Source organism: Coenobita brevimanus, chromosome 7 (genome assembly GCF_032717465.1).
Source record: "Coenobita brevimanus isolate Jiangsu-jjx chromosome 7, ASM3271746v2, whole genome shotgun sequence".
Classification (NCBI taxonomy): domain Eukaryota; kingdom Metazoa; phylum Arthropoda; class Malacostraca; order Decapoda; family Coenobitidae; genus Coenobita; species Coenobita brevimanus.
The window spans coordinates 11,636,423-11,647,246 of NC_136960.1; the positions used below are offsets into that span (position 1 = coordinate 11,636,423).

A 10,824-nucleotide genomic window follows, 5' to 3' on the forward strand; every position below is an offset into this window, starting at 1 on the left:
AGAGAGAGAGAAGGTGGGGGAGGCATGGGGACAAGGCAGAATGGTTAGTCAGGCAGGGGTGTGGTAGAGGGGGTGAGGCAGAGTGGGAGACCCGGGTAGGCAGAAGCGAAGCAGGGGTGTGAGGCAGTTAGAGATGAGGCAGGGGGGTGAGGCAAAGGGGTGAGGAAGGAGAGGTTAGGCCTGGGGGGGATAGGTAGGGGGGTGAGGCATAAGGAGGTGAGGTAGGGAGTTAAGGCAGGGAAAGGTGAGGTAGGGGGTGAGGCGGTGATTGAGGTATGGGGTGGGGAAGGGAGGGGTGAGGTAGAGGGTGAGGTAGGGGGTGAGGCAGGGGGGGTGAGGCAGGGTAGGCAGCTTACACATTACGGTACCTGTTCAGTCTTTAGTTACCCCTTGAAGTGTGAACACCTGAGTGGCAACGTTCAGGTGAGAGGAGAGTGGGAGAGTGGAGTGGGGAGTGAGTGGGGAAGTGGGCAGTAGAGTAGTAGTGAGGAGTTGGAGAGTGGAGTGGGGGACGATGGAGAACTGGTGATTGAAGTGGATGAGTGAGTGGGGTGGGGAATGGGCAGAGTTAGGAATGGAGTGGACCTGAGTGTGGCTGAGGTGATGAGTGGGAAATGAATGAGGGGAATGTGGGAAATGAGGCCAAGAAAGGTATGAGTGGGGAATGAAGAGGTGAGTGGGGTGTGGGGAGTGGAGTGGGGAGTGGGGCTGAGGGTTGAGTAAGACTGAGTGGGGAGGACAACGATGATATAAATTTTAACAGCATGCAGTCAGTTGCGGCCGAGTCATGCCCAATTTTGTGTCCGATTTTTCGCCAGATATTTGGAATCCTCTACAGGTCATACCGCTGGGTGGAATGAGCTGGAATTTCGCATGAGCAAGGCCATTACGTCAGAGAAGGCGCGTGTCAAGTCGAATGTCATTGCGTGTGTCCGGGGCTGCGTGGCGGGGAGTACTGTTCACCCCATCAATATTTTTAACTCTCTCTCTCTCTCTCTCTCTCTCTCATCAGTCTTCAGCACGCCATGCACAAGGGGGCATTCGGTTCTATACTATCATACATTAGATAGTGCATTTTTTCCACATCAGGACTGTGTGATCTAAATCTCTTTCCTACAGGGTTGTTATAGTTTAAATCAAATGATTTAAATCAATGTGACAAAACCATGATTTAAATCAAAATGGCTTTTTTTTTTTTTTTTTCATACCAATACAATAAAAATGAAGAAGACAGAGACTGTGATGGATGTGTATTGCACAGATGCATCAAGTCTGTTTGGCCTGTACTCTTCCTGCACTGATCTTGATTAAGTCAGGCATCAGTGATTACCTTTTGTTACAAGGCAAACATTAGAAAACAGAGGAAAGAAGGCTCTTTGATAATAACAATAAATGCTTCGGTTAGGAAAGCCTTTAATGCATCAGGTCTTTTCAAGTTGTACAGCAATTTTTGGCCAATAAATGTATGATGCCAAAATATCATTTCATTTAACAATGATAAAGACTTACTAAAAAAAAAAAAAGTCTTCAAAACAATCAATTTAAATATAAAAATCTGACTTAAATAAATTACTACAGATTTAAATTACATCTATCTATCTGTCTATCTATATATCTATATCTATCTATCTATCTATCTATATATATATATATTCGTGGTAGGTGGGGGCGCTCACCATCCACTCACTCCATGTAGTGCTGCTCTTGGGTGTCTGCCCTTTTCTCTCTTCCATCCTTCTTTCCTTCCATCCTCTTCTGCCTTTCTTTCCTTCATTCTTTCCTTGTCCTTCTGCCTACGGGTGACTTTACACCCCCTCTTCTGTCTTTCTTTCCTTTTCCTTCTGCCTGTGGGTGACTCTACACTAAGTGACAAGCCAAATGGTTTCCTGTACACCAGGAAACCATTTACTACCCTGGGTGGTAACCATATAACCAAATTTTGGCACCTGATGGTTTTTAATGGGTAATTATTGCGCTCCAGTCGGATTGAGCCGGTGAAGGTTTATATCCAAGGAATGGTTGGGGTTGATTGCTCATGTAATGCCACTCAGGGATGAGTAGGCTGGTCACTCTCATCTTAAATGTCGAGACCAACTGCCTAGCCCCGGGCTCCTACGCTTCTCATGGAGCAATGTAGGATTGAACGATGGATGGATGGATATATATCCTTAGAGGAAGCCAGTCAGAACATCCCATCACTAGAACTTGACTCTCCTGAAATTGTTCCACTTCAAATACAGACAAGGTACGTGAAATCCCTCCTAGACAATTTACCTACCAACAAAGCTCCAGGCCCAGATGGAATACCGCCAATTGTTTTGAAAAAATGTTCCCAAGAACTTGCCTCTGTTCTTGCTAAATTATTCAGACTATGCATACGTACTTCTTCATTCCCTAGTTCATGGAAAGAAGCCAATATCCACCCATTTCCAAAGAAAGGAAGTTCCTCTGACCACTCTGATTACAGACCAATAGCTGTCACATCTTCTCTTGGTAAGGTTTTTGAAACTGTAATTAATAAGCACATAATTAAACACCTTGAATCCAACAACTTAATTAGTGATAGACAATATGGTTTTTGCCAAGAAAGATCCACAATTGACATACTCAGTCTCCTGACTCATACCATCATTCAATCAGTTGACATACATGGAGAAACTCACGCAGTAGCCCTGGATAATTCTAAAGCTTTTGATAGAGTGTGGCACCGTTCCCTGTTGTCCAAACTCCCTTGCTATGGACTAAACTCTTTTGTTCCTTTGATTTCCTCATATCTCAGCAACAGAAATATTAAAGTAAGAGTAAATGATGTATATCCCAGTTTCCACTCAAATAACGCCGGCGTGCCGCAGGGATCAGTTCTGGCACCAACCCTGTTCCTCGTTCATATTTTAATGATCTCTTATCTGTCACCTACAATCCCATCCATTCATATGCAGATGACTCAGCACCTCATGGTTCATTCACACTCAGACATTCATTTACAAAGTCTGATATCTCTAACTCTCAACTAAGTACAGCCATCTCTTTAAATCAAGACTTATCCACGATCAGTGAATGGGGACAAAATAACCTTGTCTCATTTAATGCTAGTAAAACTAAATATATACAATTTACTAATAGACAGGTATTGCCAGAATCTTATATTACCTTCAGTGCTACAAATATTCCCATTTCCAAAAGTATTGAAATTCTCGGCGTCTTAACAATGCCCTCAGCTGGACCTCTCATCTCAGATCACTTACTAAAACCGCCTTAAAGAAACTTGGATTATTGTACAGAGTCCGTAACTTCTTCACTGACGAGCAGTTAGCTATAATTTACAAGTCATGTGCGCTCTCAGCTTGAACACTGCTCACCCTTGTGGAGTGGAAGTGGAGAGTTTGCATTAAAACAACTAGACAAAATTCAGAACAAAGCTGTTAGAATTATTAATGACCCTGCTATTACTAACAAATTACCTCCCCTACAGGTAAGAAGGAATGTTGCCTCCTGTTATTTTTTTACAGATATTTTTATAACAAATGCTCAGACGAAGTTGCGTCCATTGTGCCTCCTCTCCATGCCTTCCATCGTGCTACACGGGCATCTGGCAGCGCTCATGACTGGAATGTCACTCAGCCATACTGCAGACCTTCTGCCTATCAGAATTCTTTCATTCCCCGAACTGCATCTCTGGAACTCTCTTCCCCAGAGTTGTTTCCCTCCAAACTTCAACTGCTGCTGTTCAAGTCCAGCTGTTACAGATATTTTATGAACAGAGGACACTGGTAATCTGGTGCATGGATTTTTTATTTATTTTTTTCTTCATTTGTTTTTCCTTGCTCTGTTCTGTTATTTAAATAAATAAATAAATAAATAAAAATAAATATATATATATATATATATATAAAATATAACTATATATATATATATATATATATATATATATATATATGTGTGTGTGTGTGTGTGCTATTTTTTCCAACCCTGAGTGTGAGTAACCTCCCCCATACAAAGAAGTGCTAGCCTGTGGTGCTCTGCCTTACTCCCACTTCCCAGTCACATTATTATTTTCAATTTTGTAAGTCTGTTTATTTGAACAGTGATATATAATCATGCCTAATGGACGCATTGCAGCAAGTGGGAGGGAAAAAGGCCCAGTGAGGTACTCTTTTGACAGAATTCCCAAAGGCACAAACAAGGTTGGAAAAAAAATCACAGATTAAAAAAAAAAAATCTGATTTAAATTAAAAAAATCCAATTTAAATTTAAAAAGTCGATTTTTTTTTTTTTTTAATCGGTGATTTTTTCCAACCCTGCTTTCTCACTTTTTCTCACTTTCTCACAGAATGAAGGTGCCAAGGCTGTGTTGGGGGTGGGTGTGCGTGGGCGTGGTGGGCGTCCTGCTACCCATCGTCTCATCAATCGTCACCTACACCTCCGTCGCCTTGGGCAGTGAAGCTCTCTCGGTGGACGAGACGGGAGCGGTGATTATTATGCTGACCATGATAAAGGTGAGTATGGGGTGGGGAGAGGGGTAGGGTGGAGATGGGTAAGGCTAGAGCGAGTGGGGTGGAGAGGGGTGTACTTAGGTAAGGTTAGGGCAAGAGGGGTGAGGAGAGGTGAGGAAAGGTGAGGGAATGTTACATACATATTAATTTCTATACATACAAGGCGTCCTGATCATGTGTTACGAACTTTAAGAGGATATTCTGGGAGTAATTTTGTGTTGAGAATGCAATAAGAGGGATCCAAATATCATTCGTTTGGGAGTTAAAATAATTCTCTCTCTCTCTCTCTCATCTTAAAATTTCACTTTCTCTCTCTCTCTCTCATCTTAAAATTTCACTTTTTCTCTTCTTCAAATTCTTATTTACCTCTTTTCTCCTTCCTTCCCTTCCTCTCTCTCTCTCTCTCTCTCTCTCTCTCTCTCTCTCTCTCTCTCTCTCTCTCTCTCTCTCTCTCCACAGCTGCTCCTGCTATCCGCTCAGGGCATCTTCCCCATCGACTTGAACAAACTCTTCTACGACATCATAACCAAAGGAAAGAGGTCCATCCGTAAGAACAACCACAACGCCTCTCTCTACCAGGTGAGTGAGTGAGTGAGTGTGTAAGTGAGGGATTGATTGACTGATTGACTGAGCGAGCGAGTGAGTGAGTGAGTGAGTGAGGGAAGGAGGGATTGATTGACTGATTGATTGAGCGAGCGAGTGAGTGAGGGAAGGAGGGATTGATTGACTGAGTGAGTGAGTGAGTGAGTGAGGGAAGGAGGGAGGGATTGAGCGAGTGAGTGAGTCAGCGAGTGAGAAAAAAATTGGCCATCTCATTCTTCAAACACCTACAGTAGAAAACAATAATAATTTCGAGGTGAGTTAGTGAATGACAAAACTAAGAGAGAGAGAGAGAGAGAGAGAGAGTCACCAGGAATGGAGCGCATTAAAATTCTTCCGGTTTGGAATATTCAGGTTTATGGTTATGCTGGTGAAAAGGGAGGAAGGAGGGAAGGAAGGAAAGAAGGAAGGAAGGAAGGAAGGAAGGGAGGGAGGGAGGAAAGGAGGGAGGGAGGAGGAAGGAAGGAAGGAAGGAAGGAAGGAAGGAAGTTAAGAGTTAGGAAGTTATAAGGATTAAAAGAAGTTAGGTGAGAGGAAGAGACAAGTAGGAAGGAAGAAGTGAAAAATATTATTCCATAAGAGAGAGAGAGAGAGAGAGAGAGAGAGGCTAGGAAGAAGGAAGTGAAAAATATGGAGTTACGGTAAAATGGGGATGGGGGACAGAGAGACGGGAGGGGAATATAAAGTGGAGGGGGAGGGGAGGGGAGGGGAAGAGGAGGAGAGGGAGGGAGAGGGGAAGAGGGAGGGAAGGACAAATTAAGAGAAGGATACATTAGGAGAAGATTTGGGTTAGGGGGACAGAAGGAGGGGTGGGGAAGAGTGAGGGGTAGACGTGTGGAAAGGGAGGGGAGAAGCGGTATGGACGGGGAGGGAAGAGGGAGGGGAATGAGAGGGAAGAGAAAGGGAATGAAGAGAGAGGTAGGAAATGGACTGGGGAGAGTACAAAGGAGTACAAAGGAAAGCAAACAGCAACAGACCTTATGGTCCTTTCGAGGCTGTTTGTTACAGAGTAGACTATGACTATGAGATCTAACTCTACATGCTGAAGGATAAGGATAGTAAAGCAAGAAGGCTTCCCCCGCCTCCAAACCCTCCAGTTAAAACTGGAAAGAAAAAGTGAGAAAAACCACCATGCAGCATGGAAAAACTGACATGGAAATTTCATAGGAAAGACTGGAAAGGAAAAATTACATTCTATAATACATTATCTATAAGCTACCGGTATGAATAACCTGAAAGAGAAAGTAGTAAAGTAAAATGAATAATCGAATCAATAAATAACTAATGCATGATACTATGTACGGGTACGTTGAGTTAATGCGGACACAGTGTGGAATTTGCACAGTGCACAGTGCGGATGTTCAGGGGTGGTGCGACAGCCTTGTCTGGCTCTATTAAGGTACGCAGCAGTCAATCAGGCTCCAACTCCATTCATTCCACTGAGACTAGGAACTTTCCCATGTGGGACAACCACACAAGTCACGTCCTGAAGCAGTGACCCTTGGTACATTAAAAAAAAATCCCGATGGTGGCCACTTAAATAACAAAGACCTTCAGCGATTCACAGCCTATAACAGGTCGAAAGTATGGGTAGTGACCGTTAACTCAGGGCTATCTGAATCACATCATCTTTACTTTTCTGCCCGGAATCGTGCTAAGTCTGTTCTTCGCTTTGCTAAAAATAATTTCATCTGTACTAAATGCTCTCAACACTCCAACTCGAATTCTTCCCGCTCCTTCTGGCACCTTGCCAAAAACCTTTCTAACAACTTTACCTCATCATCCTTCACTCCTCTTTTGTACCCTGATGGGTCTGTAGCTATTTCTTCTACTGATAAAACAGATCTCTTCACACAGACTTTCTCCTCCAGTTCCACCTTAGATGATTACGGTGCTGTTCCTCCATCTCTTCCCCCCTCTGACTTCCTCATGACTGACATTAAAATTTCTTCAGCTGATGAATTTTCTGCCATCACTGGCCTCAATACTAACAAGACATATGGGTCTGATGGAGTCCCTCCTGTTGTTCTCAAGAACTATGCTTCTGTGCTTACACCCTGCCTAGGCAAACTCATTCGCCTTTGTCTGTCAACTTGTACCTTTCCTTCTTGCTGGAAGTTTGCTCTCATCCAGCCAGTCCCAAAGAAGGGTGACCACTCCCAACCCTCCAACTATCGTCCAATTGCTTTAACGTCCTGTATTTCAAAAGTTTTCGAGTCAATTCTCAATAGAAAAATTTTAAGGCATCTTTCCTATCACAACCTTCTTTCTGATCGTCAGTATGGGTTCCGTCAGGGACGCTCCACTGGCGATCTTCTCACCTACCTTTCAGACTCCTGGTCATCCTCTTTTCGGGACTTTGGCGAAAGCTTTGCCATTGCACTTGACATCACAAAGGCTTTCGATCGAGTCTGGGATAAATCTTTAATTTCCAAACTGACCTCTTACGGTTTCTATCCTTTTATCTGTTCCTTCATAGCTAGCTTCCTTTCTGGTCGTTCTATAGCCGCTGTTGTAGACGGCCGTCGTTCTTCTCCTAGATCTATCAACAGTGGTGTTCCTCAGGGCTCTGTCCTATCACCAACTCTCTTCCTTTTATTCATCAATGACCTTCTAAGCTGTACATCTAACCCTATCCACTCATACGCTGATGACTCCACCCTTCACCTTTCCATTCAGTTCCCGCAATGGCCATCTCAGCAGTTACTTTAATAAACAAGGGATGAGGCTATGACACACCTAATGTCTGACTTGGCTCGTATCTCTGACTGGGGTAAAAATAATCTGGTTGTTTTTAATGCATCTAAGACTCAGTTCTTACACCTATCAACCCGACAAAATCTACCACAGGTATACCCACTAATGTTTAATGATATTCAGCTTAATCCTGCATCATCCTTGAACATGCATGGGGTTTCATTTACTCAGGACTTATCTTGGAAAGATCATATTACATCTCTTGTAAAATCTGCTTCCAAGAGATTAGATGTGCTAAGCCGACTCTGTTCTTTCTTTACCCCTGCACAATCGTTGACTCTATACAGGGGTTTTATCCGCCCCTGTGTGGAGTACAACTCTCATGTGTGGGGAGGCTGCCCACATACAGCTCTTCTCAATAGGGTGGAGTCAAAGGCTTTTCGTCTCAATAACTCTCCTCCTCTTACTGACTCTCTTCAACCTCTGTCTCTTCACCGCACTGTTGCATCTTTATCTCTTTTCTATCGCTACTTTAATGGTCACTGCTCCTCTGAACTGTCTGTATGCATTCCTCCACCTCTACAACGGGCGCGTAGCACCCGTCTAGCAGCAAACTCTCATCCCTTTTCTGTCCAACTCTCTAATGCAAGAGTTAACCGTTACTCCCAGTCCTTCATTTATGCAAAACGTCAGCTCTGGAACTGTCTCCCTCTGACTGTATTTCCTGCTTCCTATGATCTCCAGTCTTTCAAACGCAGTGTGTCCAGGCATCTCGAAATGATCGGATCTTGAATTTGGCTCTCTATTGTATTTTGTTTTTCTCTTGGAGGGAACCGTTATTGCGGGCTCATGGCCTTTGGTTCCTTCTTCCTCGCATTAAAAAAAAAATCCTAGTCTGTGCATATATTATATTTGCATTTAATAAATTGATCCAGGCTCTAAAAGCAATAAAATAAAATAAAAAAAGAAAACTATACATACACTAGTGTTTTATTCAGGAGTAAACATATTAATCTGGGGGTTAGACGACAAATACTTATCCAGGCGACCTTTAAAGGTTTGTACTATATTACAATTTACTACGTTGGAGGGCAATTTATTCCATATATTTACAACTCAATTGAAGAAGAAATGCTTAGCTTCATGCGACTGGAATCGTTTGCCAATTATTTTATGCCCATTGCCTCTAGTATAATTCGAGTGATCAACTGTGAAGTATTTATCGACAGCCATGTTATCATGTCCTTTGAATGTTTTGAATACTTGAATTAAATCTCCTCGTATCCTTCGTATAGTTAGGGTAAAGAGATTCAGGACTTCTAAACTTTCCTCGTATGGTTTATTTCTCAGTCTAGATATCATCTTTGTCATCCTTCACTGCACTCTTTCAAGCTTTTCCATATCTTTTTTATAATACGGTGACCAAAACTGAACGCAATACTCCAAGTGCGGGCATACTAAGGAAATATACAAAGAGAGGACAATATTATCGAATTTATATTCAAATTCTCAGCCTATGAATCCAATCAATTTATTGGCTTTTTTCACAGCTTCTGTACATTGTTTGCTTGGTTTCAAATCGTTTGTTATTTTAACTCCTAAGTCTTTTTCATGGTTTACCCTATCAAGTTGAAAATTATTCATGCTATAACTAGCTCTTACATTTTAACTGCCAATGTTTAGCATTTTGCATTTATTAATATTGAAATCTATTTGCCAGACTTGGGCCCAGTTAAACAGTTTATCAAGATCTCTCTGAATTGCCTGCCTTTGCAGTGCTGTATCTATTCTGTTACCTATTTTAGTATCATCAGCAAATTTTACAACACAGTCCTTCGTCAATATCATTCACATATATCAAGAAAAGAATAGGACCTAACACTGAACCCTGCGGCACTCCGCTTGTAACGTTTATCCATCTGACTCTTTTCCATTTATTACAACTCTTTGCTTTCGTCCAGTGAGCCAATCTTCTACCCACCCAAGAACACTTTCGCTGAAACCATGTGCCTTTAGCTTCTGAAGGAGTCTTTTGTGTGGAACTTTGTCAAAAGCCTTTTGAAAATCAAGGTAGACCACATCAACAGATTTAGTCTCGTCGTACATGTTCAGTATATCACTGTAAAAGTCAAGCAGATTCGTGAGGCAAGAGCGATTATTATGAAAACCATGTTGCGAATCTTTTATGAGATTGTTTGTTTCTAAGTGTTTCACAAACTTGTCTCTGATAATAGTTTCAAACAATTTGCAAACCACCAATGTTAAACTAATTGGGCGGTAGTTTTCTGGTTGGGCTCTGTTGCCCTTTTTGAATATATGGGTTATGTTAGCAAGCTTCCATTCATGTGGCACCTTACTGCTCTTAAGTGATAAGTTAAAAAGTTCAGATAAAGGCTTTGATATTTCATTCTGTAGTTCCTTCAATACACGTTGAGATATTTTGTCTGGTCCTGGTGTTTTATTCTCTTTTACTTTGTTTATTGCAAGCAGTGAGTCACGATTGCTAACTGTAATGTCAGTGATTATGTTGTCCTCTTCTATGGGAATGGGGGAAACAGTAGGAATCGTGTGTATACTTTCTGTTGTAAATACTGACGCGAAGAAAGTATTAAGAATTTTCGCCATCGTAGTTTCATCATCAGTGTGCTCTCCATTATCTGTGATTAAGGGACCAATTGTCGGAGTTATTACCTTTTTGCTTCTTATGTAACTGAAAAATCCTTTGGGATTTGATTTACTGATGCTTGCAATATGTGCCTCAAGATTTTTCTTACTGCATTTTATTATTTTTTTGGCTTTTCGTCGAAGGGCATTGTATTAATTTTTGTCATTTTGATTCTTTGTGGTATTATAATTCTTATATGCAAGATTTTTTGCTTCTAGAAAATGTTTGATGTCAGAGTTCCACCATTTGGGTTTAGAATTTTTGGCAGGCCTTCTGTTCCGCATTGGAATACATAACTTGACGGCATTGTTGAGAGTTTCTTTAAAAAAAATTCCATGCATCATTGATATCTAAAGTTTCGACAATGGG

The 10,824-nt window shown here is 41.8% G+C and overlaps 1 protein-coding gene across 1 annotated transcript in view; it reads left to right on the top strand.

Annotated features, from left to right (window-relative positions):
• Positions 1-4,331: 4,331 nt before the first annotated feature.
• Positions 4,332-10,824, top strand: part of LOC145404964 (uncharacterized) — a 9,782-nt gene continuing 3,289 nt past the window's right edge. The window contains exons 1-2 of the mRNA XM_080276472.1: positions 4,332-4,496; positions 4,953-5,072. Of these exons, the coding sequence (XP_080132598.1) occupies positions 4,332-4,496; positions 4,953-5,072 (285 nt within the window). The remainder of the gene's footprint in view (positions 4,497-4,952; positions 5,073-10,824) is intronic.